The sequence below is a fragment of the Copadichromis virginalis genome, linkage group LG22, assembly GCF_057382275.1.
Source record: "Copadichromis virginalis isolate Kocher_CV1m ecotype Utaka linkage group LG22, C_Virginalis_male_GT1.1, whole genome shotgun sequence".
In the NCBI taxonomy this organism is placed as follows: Eukaryota; Metazoa; Chordata; class Actinopteri; order Cichliformes; family Cichlidae; genus Copadichromis; species Copadichromis virginalis.
Window position 1 is genome coordinate 2867976 of NC_140638.1, and position 17940 is coordinate 2885915.

The following is a 17940-nucleotide window of genomic DNA, read 5'->3' on the forward strand; positions in this document are numbered from 1 at the left end:
GAACAACTTTAAAACTAAAAAGTCGGGCTCTGTGGTTCCATCGCGTTCTGATTATGTTTTTCTTCATCGTTTGTTATTGTGCTTAGGTGTGTTCGTCCCTGCTCAGAGGATCTTTGAAGCACCTTTCTGTCCTCAACATGTCAAAAACAGTCTTTTCTCACAGGTCAGATGTTAATAATGATGCACCTTAGTGTGATGTCTCTGCAGATATCCAATCTGATCACAAATGATGCATTCATTTCTCTTTTGATTTCTCCTTCAGCAAATCTTATCCAACAGTTGTTTTGTCACTTGACATTTATCGATGTGTTGATGCACGTGTCCTCACAGGAAGTGTAAAGATATCCCTCCGTCCTTTAAGCAGTTCTTCAGCTCTGCTCAGGCTCTGACGTCCGTCAGTCTGTCAGGAACCAAGCTGCCTCTGGAGGCTCTGAAGTAAGACTGTGATTTAAACGACACATATTCTGTACACGTTTCACATGAAAGCAAATTCGTCTCTGAAGCGGTTTGACGCTGAAGTAAGTGCTTCAGTCGCTTTGGTCATGTTTGAGCGTAACAGGTCTCCTGTTAGTGTTTTCAGTATAACATTTAGCTGATTTCTGGAAACCTCAGGGATGTGTTGCTGTTCACACAGAGACAGATGTTAATAAAAGGAAGGATAACCTGGAAAAAGTGACACTGATGTCTGTAAGTCACACTCGCTGATTCATTTGTGTCTCTGCAGATCTTTGCTGTTGGGACTCGGCTGCAACCCGAACCTCAGCGACGTGTCTCTGGACCTCAGCTGCTGTGAGGTAAGACTGCAGCACGCTGCGTGAGTGTGGAGACTACATGTTGTTGTGATTTGTTCTACACAGATAAAGTAAACTGGAAGTATTGGAAAAGTGTTTACAGCGACTGTCTTCTGCTCCAGCTGCGTTCTGGAGGCTCCCAGATCCTGGAGGGTTGTATTGCTGAGATTCCCAACATTACCAGTCTGGATATTTCTGACAATGGTGTGGAAATTTTACTTTTAGTATTAAAGCTGCTCCTGTACTTGCTTTGACTGTGATCTTGGTTCATTCATGTTTCCGTGCTGCCTCACGCAGGCCTGGATATGGATCTGACCACCCTGCTCGTGTGGCTGGCCAAGAACCGCTCCATCAGGCATCTTTCACTGGGCAAAAACTTTAACAACATCAAGACCAAGTGGGTGACAGACAAGCCACAAACATGGGTTTGCACTCTTTGTTTCACTGCGGCACAATTACTCACCAGGTAACGTTTCCTACAGGAATGTGGCTCAGGTCCTGGACAATCTGGTTCATATGATTCAAGAAGAGGAATCCGTAAGAAACTTTAAACACTAAATTCGTGTTTAAGGCTTTAAATTCATCCTGTTTTGATTTTAAACACTCAAAATGTGTCCGTTGCGTCCCCGTTTGCAGCCGCTGACCTCGCTGTCCCTGGCTGATTCCAAACTCAAGGCCGACCTCTCCATCGTCCTCAACGCTCTGGGCAGCAACACCTCTCTGACCAAACTGGACATCAGTGGAAACTCCATGGGAGACATGGGGGCTAAGATTCTGGCCAAAGCCCTGCAGATCAACACTAAGCTCAGGTGAGCTCAGGTGTTTCATCTTTAACTCGTGTTGTGGTGAACATCAAGAAGTTGAAGAGGATTTTAATGTCCTACAGCGATGAGCGTGGGAATCTCAAAAACATCCTGACAATCTTTTCATTTCTAAAAGTTTCTCATAGAGGATACTAAAAGAGTTATTTTCCTTTTTTGGCTGATTAGTTTTTATATTTGTTTTGTATCTGCAGGACGTTAGTGTGGGACAGGAACAACCTGAGCCCGCAGGGGCTGCAGGATGTCGCTGCCGCTTTGGAGAAGTGAGTGTCCAGGAAGGCACAGCTGCCAGCTTTAAAGCCCAGCCCCGGCTTTGGTGTTGTGTGAGTGAATCAAATGTGGTTTTTCCCCATCAGGAACTACACCATCCGTTTCATGCCTGTTCCCATCATGGATGCTGCTCAGGCGCTGAAGGCAAATCCAGAGAAGACGGAGGACGCCTTGTTCAAGGTTTTGGTTTTCTCTGTTTTGGTCGTGTAAAGATCATTTCTGTGTGATCTCACCGTGTGTTTCCTCGTGCAGATGGAGCAGTACCTGCTGAGGAACCACGAGACGCGTAAATACCTGCAGGAGCAGGCGTACAGACTGCAGCAGGGAATCGTCACCACCACCACACAGCAGGCAGGCGCAGCACAGATTTCTCTCTTGGTCTTTTGCAACAACTGTTGTGTGTTTAAGAAACAGATCTGTCAGAGAGGATGTATCTACAATAAAACCTCCCCCAGCACAGAGCGGCTGCAGAGGTGGTCAGGATCAAAGGAATGGCTTTGATCCTACTGCTTGAACTCAGACTTTACAAGTTTAAGAAACACAATGACACATTCAACAATTTGACTTAACAGTTTTATTGATTACAAAATACGCCATATCGGATTCATATCGGTATCGGCAGATATCCAAATTTATGATATCAGAATCGGTATCGTGCCATCTCTACTCTGTACTGACTTTTATTTAATTGTACAGATCAAAGGGACTTTAAATAATTAAAGTATTCAAAATATCGCGTGCAGTGTTGTCTGACCTTTGACCTCTGTGATGCAGATGATGGACATGATGTGTGTGAGGGTGCAGGATCATCTGAACTCTCTGAGGTTCACAGAGACCAGCGCCGTTCAGGAGGACATGAAGGTGGCCGAGAACCTCATGAGGGATGCCAGAAACTCCAAAACCGTAAGAACGTGCAGCTCACCTCAGATCCACCAACACTAACAGCACAGCCTGTGTGCGGCATGGAGACCGACCCAGATGCTCCTCACTCATATCCTTTACTTTTTATCGCAGCTGCTTCCCAACCTGTACCACCTGAAGAGTGCAGGCTCCACAGGTACGTGTGTCGGAGCTATTCAGGATAAACTGGAGTCGATGGCTGGAGAGGTAGCTGCAGTGATGGACGACCAGCTGCAGGTAAGAACGGCCATTTTTACCCCTGAAACGTGGCTCTAATCTCGGCTGTGTGACAGGAAAGCAAGTCGAGCCTTAAACTCTAACTCGCTCACCTCAGACGATGCTGAGGTCCATGGTGGAGGCTGCAGAGGCCCTGTGTCCTAATGTGATGAAGAAGAGCAGCCTTCGCCAGGAGCTGCTGAAGGCCGGTGCGGGGAGGATGACCATTCCTCGCAGCTTTGCCACCACCACGCTGCTGGAGCAGTCCGGGGTCGACATCATCAATAAGATCAGGTCTGAAATGCAAACGAGGTTCCTTAAAAACACTTAAAGAGCTTCTGATCCTCAGCACACACACTTTTTTAAAATTGTAAAATCTTTTAATACCTTTTGATCTTAATATCCTGGGCACATGTGTAACACGTGTCTTATGTCGCCCGTGTGTGACAGTGAAGTGAAACTCGCCGTTGCCTCGTTTCTCTCTGATCGCATCGTGGATGAGATCCTGGAGTCTCTGTCCAGATCACAGCACACTCTGGTTGGTGTCCTCTTCACCTTCACCTCCACCACCTTTCTTTTTCTCCTCGTCGAGGTCTTCCTGGTTATCCCTCGTTATCTTTCTCTGGCTGTTTTCAGGCTGACCATCTGATCAGAAAGGACCAACCTCTGGTGCATCACAAGCCCCATTTGGAGATGGAAGTCTTAGATGAGACAGTTCTGCAGCCAGAGAGCTACGACCAGGATCAGAACCAAGATCGGGGAAATGACCTGGACGATATGGACTCCATGGTAGGAAAACACAAGTATGAATGATGTGCTACGAATGTTTCAAAGTCATCAGTAACAGAGCACAAGCTTGCCACATGAAGCAGGATTTAAAGAAAACAGGTCTGTTAATCCGTTCAAAGTGATCTCCTTGGGCCCCGCCCCTCCCTGAGCCCCTCCCCCCGCCCCTCCCTGAGCCTGGTTCTGCTGGAGGTTTCTTCCTGTTAAAAGGGAGTTTTTCCTTCCCACTGTCACCAAAGTGCTTATTCACAGGGGGTCTTTTTCTGTATCCATTATTTTAGGGTCTACCTTACAATATAAAGCACCTTGAAGCGACTGTTGTTGTGATTTGGAGCTTTATAAATAAAACTGAATTGAATTTCAAACATACAAACTTGAAGACAGAGGCAGGAGATCATTTTCTGCTCTGGGTCTAAACTTCTTACATCTACAACATGGAGGAGGAGAATTCACCTCGAAGAGTGAGACTTCCACAGATGTGTGTGAGTACAGCAGAGACCTGGGAGCGGTGTTAGCGCTGCGCTAGGAGGTCACCTTGATGGGTTAACAGCTACGCCCAAATCTGCTGTGTTTGTTTTTATGGCTGTACTCGTGAGAGTTTCACGTATTTGTGTGACAATAAAAAAAATAATGATTAACAAAAATACTTTGCTGTTTAGATGATACCCAAGTCCAAGAGGAAGAGCATTCTGGTCAGGATGCTGAGGCCCGTGTCTGTGGCGTTTGGTAAGTAACATGTTGAGTCAGGCGCCGGTGACCCTTTGAACCTGGAGGAGGTGGGAAATAAACAGTATGGAGACAGTCGGCAAGCATTTCATCCAGACGGGGAAAAGTGAACTAGATAAACAAATCTACTCATTACTGTTAGTCACTGATGAGACTGACGTCTAAGCATGTAGAAACTCTTCAAAATAAAATATAATACAGCTCCTTATAAGGCTTTAGACCAGGGGTGTCAAACATCAGGCTCGCGGACCAGAATCAGCCTGGCAGAAGTGAAGAAGGACACAGATTTGAACTGTATTTTCATAAGTTTACAATCTGTCTTCTAGTTGTTTCATGTCTTGTGTATCCAGTATCATGGGACAAAATATAACACAACATCTTAGCGTGAGGACCTGCTGCGGTGGTATTTGACTTGTTCGATCTTGACTTGTCTTTTTGAAATTCCCATGAGGCTTTGCTTCCTTCTGTCTTTGCCTGTCAGAGTTGGAGTTTGACCTCGACAAAGCTCTGGAAGAGGTACCTATCCACGTCGAGGACCCTCCTCTTCCTTCTCCTTCACAGCTGGACAGAACATCAGCGTACTACGAAGACCTCCCCCCTCCCCCGACTCCACAGGACGCAAAATCTGCCCCGCTGGCCGAGCTGCCGCCCATGGAGCACAAAACTCTGGAACATCACACCAAATTCCGGCCAAAACCCAAGAGGACGAAACCCGCTCGGCCACACGTAGGTCTCTAACATCCCCAAATCGACCCTGGGATGGATGTTTGGGATTTGTTTTGTGAGTCCTTTTAGTGTAAACTCATCATCAAATAATTGAGCTCTGTTTGTCTCTTTCAGCGGGAGGCCACGGGCGGCTCGGCGCCACAGGAAGCAGAGCCGAACAGCATCATGGGAAAGCTGGACGAGGGCTTGGATGACTTCTTCTCCAAGAAAGTCATTAAACTCGGCTTCAAGTGAGCATCGTGCCAAAACTGTTTTACATATTTTCACTCTTTAAGTAATCTTACTTTTAAAAGTAACTTATTACAATAGTAACAGTTCATTACGTTACCTGAAAACAGCAGTTTGCTAAAGTACAAATATGCACATCTTTGTATTTAGCTTGGCGACCGAGGCTCAGGGGGTTGGGAAGCTCATCTTGTAACCGGAACGTTGCCGGTTCGATCCCCAGCTCTGTCTGCCTTGGTCGTTGTGTCCTTGAGCAAGACACTTCACCTACCGCCTACTGGTGATGGCCAGAGGGGCGTGATTTAGCAGCCTCGCTTCTGTCAGTCTGCCCCAGGGCAGCTGTGGCTACAACTGTAGCTGCCTCCACCAGTGTGTGAATGTGAGAGTGAATGAACAGTGGAATTGTAAAGCGCTTTGAGGGCCTCGAAAAGCGCTATATAAATGCAATCCATTATTATTATTATTGTTAGCCAGATGGTGTAAAGCCTACCGTGCATTTACCTTTGACTGTAGGCTAAATACAGGCTGGAGGACGTTTTGCGGATGTTAGAGACCTGCATGTGACCAGCTGGGATTTGTCCTCTTGAGTTTTGGATAGTGGCAGATGCATGTATTGGTTGGATTTCCTCCACCTCGTCCTCATCTGGTGCTAAACAGCTGTAGGATTGGATATTTTCCAGTCCTACAGCTGTTCAGCTCCATGTCGAGAAGTCAAAGAGACGTAAACATTGTTTTCCCTTTTTTTTGTGACATTAAAGTGATCATTTCCCAAATTCAGTTGGTCATGTTGGTTAAGGTTTTCTTATAATTTGAACATGTTTGGCATCAAATTCACTTTTGAGACTGAATAAATTTAGATTTTCTCATTTTGATCATCTCCAGAATTCCCTCTGGGAAAGGTTCGTCCACCAGCACTCAGGAAGGATCGGATAAAAAACGTGAATCCAGGAAGAGTGGTTTCTTTAATCTCATCAAACGAACGTCCCGTTCAGAGAAGAGCCATGGATCTGCCGCCATCACCCCACCTCAAGCTGCGTCTTCTGCCACAGCTGCACCCCTTTCCCCGTGTCCAGTGACTTGGGAGACGACACCGGCATCTCCCACATCACCTGTGAAAATCTGTCCCATTGTGCCGGAGCCCGAGCAGGAACCCCACAGGTCTCACTCTTCGAACCACACAGATTCTGAGATTGAGGCGTCTCCAGCTGCCACCGAACCTGCAGAGGAGGAGAAAGAAAAGAAGAACGTGGAGAGTAAGGAGAACCTGGAGAAGACAGAGCATCTGGAGAAAGTGGAGAAGAAGGGAAACCCCCATAAACCCCGTCACATCGGAGTTCCTATGATGAGAATGGACCTGATGGCTGAGATGAAGGCCAGGCAGGAGAGAATGGCTGGGAAGAAAGTAGGTGGAGTTTAAAGTTTGGATGCATCATTATCCAAAATATAAGACATGAATGTTCATGGGGTGGACAAAATAATAGGAACAGACCAGTACCACATTACTGCTGAGTGCAGCTACAGTAGTAAAGTAGATTTATCGTCAGAACTCGTCAGAACGATGCAGCGACGTAAGCCGAGCTGCAGATGTTCCTAATGAAAAGGCCAGTAGGAGCGCACTCAGTGACTGAATATAAAAATGTCTTTCTCTGGTTTCAGACGGAGGCAGCTCACGCACAGGACAAGGTGGACGGTGACAAAGGTTTGTGTCTTTATCATCTTACCTTCAGATGAGGCTGAACATGAAAGGCGGGGCTCCACATGAAATTTGAAATGCCATGAAAAATGTGATGTTTCAAGCGTGCTGGCTCTGTGCTGACGGTGCTGTCAATCGTCTTCCTGCAGCCAAGTCAGAAGTCCATCCCGCCGTGCCAGCAGACACTGATGAATCTAAACCAGAGCCATCACCCAGGGCTAAGCCATCTGGTGTCACCCCCAAACCACCCCAGGCTACCAAAGCACCCCTGGTAGCCTGCACCTCTGGACCCCTCAGCCCAGCTAGCCGCCGACCAAGCAGCACCTACGTCTCTGGTAAGCAGGGAGAGTGCGAAGCCACCACTTTGAAGCTGAAAAATATATGCAGTTCCCATTTAAAACCAGACCAAGTGTCTGACTGGTTGATTCCTCTGTGTGTCAGATGAATGTGGCAGTGCTCCAACGGGCAGCTTGTCTCCCAAAGCACCACTTCCTGCTCCTCGCCTGAAGAGGGCACCATCAGAACAGGAGCGAGCGAGTACCAGCAGCAACCCTGCAGAAGCTCTCTCTCCTCAGAAGGGTTAGTACCTACAGCACTGTGCAAAAGTCTTGAGTCACTCTGATTTCTTTATATTTTTCTTTCAAGCCACCGGACCTCCTTATACTTGTTTTCATTGTTTTTCATTGGACACCGTCATTTTCGGTCCAGTCCTGGATGATCTCGTCACAGCTGATGAGACCGATGGACAGAAAAGTGCCGTCATACTTTGGTCCACCGTGCAGTACCGTCTGCACATTTTTCAGCAGAACAATGATCCCACATACGATACCAGTGCAGTAAAACCACTATGGGTCATGGATCGGCCTCCCCAGAGCATGATTGAAGCAGCACATCTTGGTTTCCTTTGCATGGATCAGATGTTTCAATAAATCGCAGCACTTATTTTTCATTATCCTGGTAAAATGTAAAGAAATGAGGCGTCACACAAGACTCATATATGTAAAACCTTTCAATAAACAATTTAAGATAATCAATCTTTATTAAAAGGCATCAATCTCAGTCTATAAACATTATAGTTCAGGTATTATTTATTTATTACTTATTTTTTATTGATAAGGTGGTTTAAATTCGGCACAGATGGTCACTCAGACGATGTCAGACAGCCACGGCTGCTGAGACGCTTCCCTGCGATGAAGGCTGCACGACTCGCCGCTCTGGCAAAGCACAACACTTAATTTACCAGGTTCCTGCATGTTTAATGGAGGCTTCCAGGGCCGTGTTTGACGCCTCCACACGCCACACATGTTACGTCTGAAGCGATGGTCTGTCACACTTAAAGCAGATGCGTTCAATCCCAGCCTGTACTTGATACGTCCAAATGTCACTGTGCGGGGGATTTAGTAGTTTAATGCTTTAGTTGTGTAATTAACGCTCACAGGGACTCAGTGTTTTTCCTTAAAACAGCGACTCAGCTGCGCGATAAGAAAAAAAGACGACTTCTCTTCTTTTTTTAATTGTTGTGTAAAAAGATGTGATTTTAAAGTCAAAGAGACGAGAAGAAAAGGTCATTTGTACGTTTCCAGGACAGTTTATTGCACTCTTCAGAGTGAGTGTGTTTCAGCTGATGAAGCGTTGCAGAATATCTCAGTGTGAACCGCAGAGTTGTTGTTTTAACCTCGTTCAATATTTTATTTTTAAAGCAAACTTACACCCACTAGCTTTAGGATCACCACAATCCTCTTTATGGAATCTAAACTATCAGAGCTCAGCAGCTAATGCTAAAAAGTCTGATCATCAGTTTGCATCCACGTGTTTAATGGTGTAGATACATGCAACCCTGCACATTAGCACACAAATATTATACCAATTATATATTCACGAAAACTTAAGGAAAGACTGATCTGTTCGTACAATAAGATGTGTAATTTGTCCAATATTATTCTCAGAAGATGTCTTAAAAGGCACCGACACCAGCAAACACAGAGCAGAGGTCCAGTGGAGGTCGGGACGCCTGTCAATCAAACGGCCTGCGGCAGTTATGCTAAACTGCTTTAAAATTTACTCAATAATAAAAAAGCTTTTTTAAAATCATCCACTATGAAGTTATATTGGAAAGATTATTGAGACACTTTTTGCATCAAGCTGTAAACAAACTTTGCATTTTAACAGAAGAGGCTTTGGGGATGGAGCCGCACCTTCAAGTGGCCATTAGAGGAACTGCACTTTATTTATTTCCTTAATTTTCATTAGTTTCTTTGATACCGTCTTCATCCTGTAGGATAGTACCTTTCTGACTTCCAACACTTACCTTTGCATTCAAACCGGTTCCTAATCAGTCATCGGTAGTTCATATCTGCTGTCCAAGTCCACGCTGGGAAATCAAATGAAGCCGCTGAGAGTTTTCAGCTTCAAATTCGTGTCGGTCTTTACGGACAGTGTGTCCTTCTCTTCCAGCAGGTGAGAGTTCCACAGACGGCGATGTGTTTGATGGATCCGTCGAAGGCGCAGCGTCTGGCGCGGGCAGCCAGCGGTCGTCATCTCTGAAGAGGACAGTCAACCTTTCAGCTGCAAGCGAGGACAACCGAGAGCGCACCAAATCCCTCCCTGCCTACGGTACAACCAGTCACACTTACAATCACTGCATGTTGGTGCTCGATGGATCAGTCAGGAGGATGATCTGCTGTATTCTGTCTCTGCAAAGATGTTTTGAATGCCCAGAGCATCACGAGTAATCTGCAAAACCTCAGGCCACAGCAGCTCGCAGCATCCTCCCTGCTGATTGGGTCTAGTACTGTATGAATAATAATCACATCCTCTTTTTATAAAAACAAGCAAACCTCATAGTAAAGTATACAGACTGTATTCCACAGGCTTGAGGTGGTGTTAGAGTGCATCAGTATGATTATCTTTATCACTCTCTGCAGTGAGGCCTCCATCTCTGTCTGACGCACCTCCGAGTCCAGCTGATGAAGAGGCCGATCTCAAGTCTAACAGCAAATCAGAGGACGAGTCCAGTGATGACACGACATCAGTCTGACACCTGTAAGGTGTTTGCAGTCACCTAAATCCTGCTCGGCCACCTTTAAGGAGGCCGATCCCGTTCATACAGACAAAGACACACGTGTAAATATTTTTCTTTGTACGTGCAGTGGATGCTGCACTTTGTCATGCTGTTATCAGTGGGACTTTCCCGACCTTGGATTAGTCCCAGCTGTCAAAACAACGTGCACATCAAAACAACCCCACCACTGTTTCTGTCCAAAGCTCTAATAGGACCATGAAGAGCAGGAGGATGGGTTTTATCTGTGGCTGCTTAGATGAACATACTCAGCAATAAAAAGCTCACTTAGTCCAAAGCACTGAGGAAAATGAGTCTGACTTGTTGTTTTTGTGCGACTGTAAGACGGTCAAAGTCTAAAAATCTTTCTTTATTATCTTTAAATCAGCAAATTCAAAGCAGCTGGAAAATTCTCAAACTCATTAGAAGAGCAACAAACTAGTCAAAAAATTCTGTTCTGAATTCTCTGTCGCTCCGTTCTGATAGCGAGATAAATCATAAATCAATCTGCACATTGTGACAGTGATGTTTCCTCAAAGACACGCGTGTTTGAGAGCGAGTCCACTCCATGGACTTGCAGCAGAAAAGGAACAAACTGAACTCCGGCCTGGAACATTAAAAGCAGTGACTGGAGGTTGGGGATGCTTTATATAAGCAACGTATTAGCTTGTGCCAAATGTAACAGATGTTGATTTATGTGTAAAAGTGCTAGACTCCAGCTCTAATGTCATAAAGCAGCATTAAATATAAGGTTAATGTCCACGACCAGCCAGCAGGCTGAGATGATTCCGGCTGTTCCCAGGATAAAACACAGAGTAGGGACGATTGTTAAACCAGAAACGATGCGGTGTATTTAATTAGAGCACCATCAGATTATCATTATTATTATTTATTTTTATTTTTTAATCAAGATCGAGATGTAACATTTTAGCGACATAAACGGAGCGTCAGAGGAGCAGTGAGACGATGCTGCGTTTATGTCGAGTGGACTGTAAATGCTGCTTTCGTCCACGTCCACTTCCGACTGCAAACCTCCAATTAGAGCCTTCCAGTCACCGCGGAGGGAAATGATACAGACGCCTCATTTCATCCACAGCTTGGCCTTCAGCCCAGTTGAACAGTGGGTTTGAACCCAGAAAAACAGCTGCTACGCTCATTTTACGTGATGTGAACACAGCAAATAAACCTCAGCGGGTGGAGACAGAGCAGCTCGTGCTCCTTTTATTTATTTGCTCAAAGTCAGGCAAAAGTAAGCTAACAAGGAGGATGGTAATATTAAGATTTGAGATGCAAAATTTAAAGCAACAGTTCACCCCAAACTCACGTTTGCATGTTTTCCCCCACCCTGTATTTCTGGATTGTGTCGGCGTGGGTTCCCCGCTTTTTCTTATTTAGTTTTTCTTGATCATGAAGTGCACAGTAGTTCTTGAAGCACCTGAAAATATACCTGGAAACCTCTTTGCTGAAGTCACGCCCCTGTTTCTCATGAAGTCCACAAACTTTGCTGTGAGCAGTTTCATGTGGGAACTATTTTCTTTCTACCAAACTACAACCATCCAACAGTCTGCTCGGGCAAACGAGCACGTACCCATGTTGGGACGTGATTCCTGTTACGGGATGTAAACGCTGACGAGTCCTCTTGAGCAGAGCTGTAATGTTGGCTGTCTGCGTGCTTCTCTGGGCTGGTAGAGCTATGGTAACCGTTCCCATGTGAAGCTGCTCTTTCCACGGCTCGTGGAGGGTTTTTTATAACGAGCCGGTCATGATGTCTGGAAAGACGCATCACTGCTGAGCTATTCAAAGGTACTGTTTGGCCCTTAGAGCACCCCGAGGTGAGTTCACATCTCTGCAGCTGATCTCTCGGAAAGAATAGCACATTTGATTTGGAGGTGAACTGTCCTGTAATATTTAATTGGTTCTATCTAAATGAAAATAAGCAGTGCGTGTATCCGAAACGTCAAACTGCCTTTGGTAAATGTCACCATCTGTTACTCTTCTGCTATCACGAGTCCATAAAGTTCAGTGTTTAAACAAACAAAGTGATTTCTGTTCATCATGTACTGCTGCCCTCACCGATGTATCCTGTAAATATGAGCCGACACTGATTACAGACTAAGAGGGGTTTGTGTCATGTGATTTAAAATCCTTGGTGATGGGTTTCTTTTCTTTTTTATCTGTTTTTATAGATTTGCTGTAAATGTGACAGCGCACGGTCAGATATTTCTGTATTTGAATGTTTATACCAATAAATATTATTTTACTTGTGTCTCTCTCTCGCTCTCTTTACACGCATGTCTGTTGGGCACTCTCGCTCACCCCTCCCTTCATATATACAGACCACCAAGTCTTTATGCTCATTTGGCTGATTTCAGGCGACGCCTGAGCAGATTTTATTTCAGGGGGACAGAGCGTCTTTGTCTCTCTGTGAGGACGTCGGGCACGTTTGTTTCCTGCCTGTAGACTGGTCTAAAGCACCATGGACAGCACACTGGACAGACTGGACGCTGCAGGATTCTTACAGATCTGGCAACATTTTGACATAAATGGTAAGAAGGCGAGCTTTTTAATGGACCTTAAATTACTAATATATATAGATATATGAACGTATTAAAAAGATATCTGGCATACAAACTGTATAATTGATTTGAGTTTGCTACTGCTTCTAAATACAAAGTGCAAAACTTGACGTGATATGAAACCAGTGAGTTGGGACGATCATGTTACAGCAGCTTAACAAACAGACCAATAATTAAATAAAATAATAGCTTAATAATGTACAGTAATCAATAAAATGGAACAGGACACGAAGAAATGCAAAAGTCCTTAAGCAGAAAATGATGATGGAATTCAAATAAAAGTAAAACTAAACTACAATCAAATACAAAAATAAACGAATAAATTGTTGTGATTGTGATTTGTAGCTGATGGAAGTGAATGTGTGAGATGATGATGATACGTGTGAACAGTGCAGGGTTTAATCAAGCTGTTGAGACTTTCTTCAGTTCCAGCTTCAACTTTGTGACTTTAAGAGGAAACTCAGTTTTTATCTGAATTATAACAATTAATTTTAAACAAACTACATTGTTTGGAAAGATTGTAACCGTCGCAGTAAATCCTGTTATGATTCCGCTCTCTGAAAACGGCTCGTGCAGAAGAACTGAACCAGTTTAGCTGGAAGAAAGAAGTGAAACTGTATCAGTGTCACATAAGCAGTTCTACTCGAGAGTAAGTGACAGAAAAACCATCATTTTGTTTCTGTCTTAGACGACGGCTACATCGAAGCCAGTGAGCTGGAGGCCTTCTTTAAACACACGTTGCACAAACTCGGGATGAAGGTAAGAGATCCACGTGTGAGAACGGTTAACGATGAGCGAATCGTTTCCTGTTGGCCAAACGAGGTTCTGAACTACAGTTTGTATTTTTTTTAACATTTGCACTGTAAAAGTCAGACACGATTAAAACAACTATGGTAACTTTTTGGTAGCATTTGGATTTTTCTGGGTCAGCTGTCACATTTAAAGGCCTCGAAAACTTCACTGTAACTCCCAGAGGTTAAAAAATAATAAGTAAACAGGACCCAGAAATGCCCAAAACTCATTAGATGCAGACTGACGTCCATGCTGTTTTCAGAAGGAGGAGATAACTGAGGACAAAATCAGAAGGCTGAAAGAGAAGTTCATGCCTGCGTGTGACATCGGGGCTGACGGACGTCTGCAGATCCAAGAGGTACGAGGTCAGCCTTCGATGTGTTCTGTCAGCAACCAACAAGCATATTCACTCCTGTACAAAAAAGACATACATTACAAAAAAGAAGAAGAAATTAGACTCAACAACAGATTCTTCTGTCACCTTTTCAGCTGGCCACACTGATGCTGCCAGAGGAGGAGAACTTCCTGCTTCTGTTCCGCAGAGAGACGCCGCTGGACAACAGTGTGGAGTTTATGAGGGTGAGGGTCAAAGGTCAACAAATAATGGAGCGATGAGGAATGGAGGAGGAGGGGGAGGATGGGTATTTAATGAGTAACAGTGTGGAAGAGCATTTCACAAATCAGAGATTAATCAATATCAACAGTTTTGTTTCCTTTTGGTATTTATGTGCACATTTCTGAAACACCATGAGTCACAAAATGCTCAGAATTATAATTACATAGATAATGCATGCAAATAAAACAAAATACTAAATGAAACTGTAAAGGCGTTAACCTTTTAATTTAATAGACAATCAATATTCCCTGTCTTATCAATCATTACGAATGACACCGCTCTGCAGCCCCTAATCTCTTTGTAGGGCGAGAGTGTTCAGCTGTTGGCAGCAGTTGGTGAGGTGTGGATAAAGGCACACCTGAGGGAGGCTTATTATGTAATTTAAATTAAAACCTCTTCTTTGTGAAATTCTGGTATTAGTCTCCATATTTATGTTGCAGCTTTTGAGTCGTAACAGAGGAGAACCTGGATTTCTTTCTTTATTTTTAACCATGGACACTTTGGTAAAAACACGTCGGGAAGCTCCACCTTCTCTGGTTTCCTCCTTGGACATTGCTTCAGTTACTTTAAACTTAGTTTCAGCAGGCTTCTCGCTGACACCATCCTCCTCCCGTTCTCTGCTTCACCTCCAGCTAACCATCTTTCCTTAAATAGGAAAATGAGGAAAATTCCTCACCAAGAGAGTTGGAAACCATCGATGGAAAGTTCTGGGCCCACCAGCATGATGTTTGCTCACCATCTGCCCTACTGTTCACATTTGGCTTCCTGTGACTTTGCAATCTTCCACAACATTTACGTGAAGTTTCACACACTAGTAGAGATCCACTGTGCATCCACTGAATGATCTAAAAAGTGCAACGTGCTGGAAGAGGTCCAAAGCTGAACAAGGAAAGGACCTTGAAGGGGAGACCTGTAGGTTAGACTGTGTGGCTCAACCTTCGGCACAAAGACGAACTGTAATTTCATGTTAATGGTTTATTTTTAGGATTATTCCTTTTTTTCTTTTTGCAGATTTGGAGAAACTATGACACAGACAGCAGTGGCTACATCTCAGCTGTTGAACTCAAGGTGACTGTTCAAATCTGAGGAAATATCTTAAAAGCAGACACAGCTTTCGGAGGTGGTGAAATGATTTCAGATCCCCAAAAATCAGCGATTTGCTTATTGTGTGAACCCAGATTAGATCGTTATTGGGGCTTAATTAAAATGAAAAAGCACATTTGGTGGAGTTTCTCTGTGGCAGACGCGTCTTTCTTGTGTCTTTCTTCAGGGGTTTCTTCAAGACTTGTTCCTCCAACATGGGAAGACCATCACCCCCAAAAAATTGGAGGAGTACACTGACACCATGGTAACGGGCAGTGAGGTTGGGATTTGGGGGGCAACAAGTTTGGCTCATCTTCACTCTGACGGGGTTTTTTTCCCCCCTCTAGATGAAAATGTTTGACAAAAACAAAGATGGCAGACTGGATCTCAATGACCTGGCCAGGTACTGTTCGAATTGTTTCACTTTCTGGCACCAACGAGTGTTTTTACACCCTTTTTGCAGCAACGCCTGCAGTACTTTTTCATGGGGGTGACACAGGGGAGGGGGTGAGGATGGGAAATCGTGAGGGACATACTACATGACACACTACAGATGACAAAAACTGTATAAGCAGCATTGAGGGGGCCAGCACATTTTGGGGGGGATGGCCCCTGCCCCCCCTTGGTGGCACCCCTGTCACTTTATCGGTCATTTTCTTTGTTTTGATCGATCAGCCTCTCTGTGTTCTTTTGTTTTTGTGACCTTGCTTGTCACGGTTTTGAGTCTCTTTATGATGTTTTTACATGTTTTTCTATTTTGTTTTCATTTTCTATTGTTCTGCTTTAAAATATTTTCTTTTTTTTGTCCTTGCATCCCGATAGAATCACTCACAAAAGCCTTTGAGGGATTGAAAATATTTATTGGATTCTATCATATTTCTATTTGACAAAAATCTGTTTCTTTTCTCCAGAATTTTGGCCTTAAAAGAAAATTTCCTGCTGAAGTTTAAGATGGATGTAAGTGTGAAGATGCTGACTTGTAGTGTAAAGTGGATAAACTGCACCTAACAACAAAGCCACTGTGACTGAATCATATTTAACCTTCCATACTCAGTTTGGATGTTCATTTATTCATATTCAGTGCAACATTCTGCTCTCAGGCTTGCAGTCAGGAAGACAGAAAGAGGGACTTTGAGAAGATATTCGCTCACTATGATGTTGTAAGTGGAATTTTGCCCACTTTAATAATCATCTCTTTCTCATTGGGCTTGAATTCTTTTGTTGTTTTGTTAATAGTACAACCAGAGAGCAGGACTGGTTCACGCAAAGCACATTTTTCATGTAGCTTTAAAAATGTGAATAGAGAAAGAAAACCTTTGAAATTCTGACACGCAGTTATTCTTGATGATAAAATAATATTATGCCACGTGTGTGTAGAGTAAGACGGGTGCACTGGAGGGCCCTGAGGTGGATGGATTTGTCAAAGATATGATGGAGCTGGTGAAGGTATAACTCTTACTCTTACGATCCCGACAGCAGTGTTTTTGTTTAGTGCTGTTTAAATGTTTCTGTTGTTGTATGATTTTTGATATCACTCACAAAAATGCAGTTATTCTGTAACATTAAAAAAACCCTTACAGAGTAGGGTTGGTACTTTCTTTAAATAAACCTTTCTTTGTTTTAATAACCTGTAGAGACTTTTATTTGAAGCATTTAAATCCACTAAGACTTTCACAGCTATAAATTCTTTCTGCAGCCCAGCATCAGTGGGACAGACCTGGATAAGTTCAGGAAAGCCCTGATGGGTCACTGTGACATCAATGGAGACGGAAAGATCCAAAAGAATGAGCTGGCTCTCTGCCTCGGCCTTAAGCTCAGCTAACTGACCCTGGAAACATTCAAAGAAGTGTATATCCTTCCTTCCTCTGCTGATCTCTTTTACTTGCCGTCTTCTTTGTATCCTGCTGATTGTCTTAACTCGTCCCTTTTCTTTCTTCACCTGTGGTTTCTCGTCTGATCCCAGTTTTTGCAGGCATGTTGATAAATGGTGTTGTGTTTTTATTAACTGGGTCATATTTCCATAACTGTAAATATCTTTCTTTATTTGAAAATATTTTGCATTAAATGTGGATCTTGCCATAATGACATTACTCTACTGTAGATAAGTAAAACATATCTATCTGCTTTGAATTATTATAATGTTGCTTTTTCCAACGCATGCTGATTCTGCGTAATGTGACTAAATCACTGTTTGCATGACATTACTGTGAAAGTAGCAAAGATAGAAGAGATTTAATAAAAATGATTTACGTTTTGTCAGTAGTGTCTTTCTGAACATAAACCACAGGAGTCACAGACGACCGGCAGGACTCCTGAAGTCTTTTTACTGAAAAACATCAATCTGGCAACAAGGACCACCTTAGATTATTAAATATCACATAACAGGAAACAGTCCTGTTTATTACTTTGAAAATATACCTTTCATATGCTGTCCCTCCAAACTGATGCTCTAGATTTAAGTTTATATTAAAGCCTTCTATCCTGAAACTAATCAGAGGATGTGCCTCTTACGCTGAGTTAGTATAAAGTCTTAGAGGCCTGTACTGTGAAACAATTTTAAAAACTTCTACATACCCAGGACATCTTTTCTCCTATTATATTTGGCTTCATTTACCCTAACAAATCTTCACATCTACCAGAACTTGTTCACATAAAATGAGC

General features: G+C 43.6%; 2 protein-coding genes across 3 annotated transcripts in view; both read left to right on the forward strand.

Moving 5' to 3' along the window:
- Positions 1 to 12478, forward strand: part of carmil1 (capping protein regulator and myosin 1 linker 1) — a 30968-nt gene extending 18490 nt beyond the window's left edge. Inside the window, exons 15-38 of one of the 2 annotated variants that reach the window (XM_085445126.1) lie at positions 87 to 163; positions 331 to 435; positions 725 to 794; positions 914 to 995; positions 1089 to 1188; positions 1274 to 1328; positions 1428 to 1600; positions 1807 to 1875; positions 1969 to 2062; positions 2135 to 2233; positions 2657 to 2785; positions 2897 to 3019; positions 3117 to 3292; positions 3449 to 3536; positions 3635 to 3787; positions 4444 to 4510; positions 4992 to 5236; positions 5351 to 5466; positions 6344 to 6863; positions 7118 to 7160; positions 7304 to 7489; positions 7596 to 7733; positions 9609 to 9767; positions 10079 to 12478. In XM_085445126.1, the coding sequence (XP_085301252.1) occupies positions 87 to 163; positions 331 to 435; positions 725 to 794; positions 914 to 995; positions 1089 to 1188; positions 1274 to 1328; positions 1428 to 1600; positions 1807 to 1875; positions 1969 to 2062; positions 2135 to 2233; positions 2657 to 2785; positions 2897 to 3019; positions 3117 to 3292; positions 3449 to 3536; positions 3635 to 3787; positions 4444 to 4510; positions 4992 to 5236; positions 5351 to 5466; positions 6344 to 6863; positions 7118 to 7160; positions 7304 to 7489; positions 7596 to 7733; positions 9609 to 9767; positions 10079 to 10191 (3180 nt within the window). In that variant the 3' untranslated portion in view covers positions 10192 to 12478. The remainder of the gene's footprint in view (positions 1 to 86; positions 164 to 330; positions 436 to 724; positions 795 to 913; positions 996 to 1088; positions 1189 to 1273; positions 1329 to 1427; positions 1601 to 1806; positions 1876 to 1968; positions 2063 to 2134; positions 2234 to 2656; positions 2786 to 2896; positions 3020 to 3116; positions 3293 to 3448; positions 3537 to 3634; positions 3788 to 4443; positions 4511 to 4991; positions 5237 to 5350; positions 5467 to 6343; positions 6864 to 7117; positions 7161 to 7303; positions 7490 to 7595; positions 7734 to 9608; positions 9768 to 10078) is intronic. The other variant, XM_085445127.1, reaches the window with a different exon arrangement.
- Positions 12479 to 12536: 58 nt separating this feature from the next.
- LOC146682389 (secretagogin-like) lies at positions 12537 to 17533 on the forward strand. The gene is made up of 11 exons (XM_085445128.1): positions 12537 to 12758; positions 13477 to 13547; positions 13843 to 13938; positions 14070 to 14159; positions 15208 to 15264; positions 15467 to 15544; positions 15627 to 15682; positions 16191 to 16236; positions 16380 to 16439; positions 16657 to 16725; positions 16976 to 17533. The coding sequence occupies exons 1-11, from the start codon at positions 12689 to 12691 to the stop codon at positions 17099 to 17101; spliced, it is 819 nt and encodes a 272-aa protein (XP_085301254.1). The 5' UTR covers positions 12537 to 12688; the 3' UTR covers positions 17102 to 17533.
- Positions 17534 to 17940: the final 407 nt, after the last annotated feature.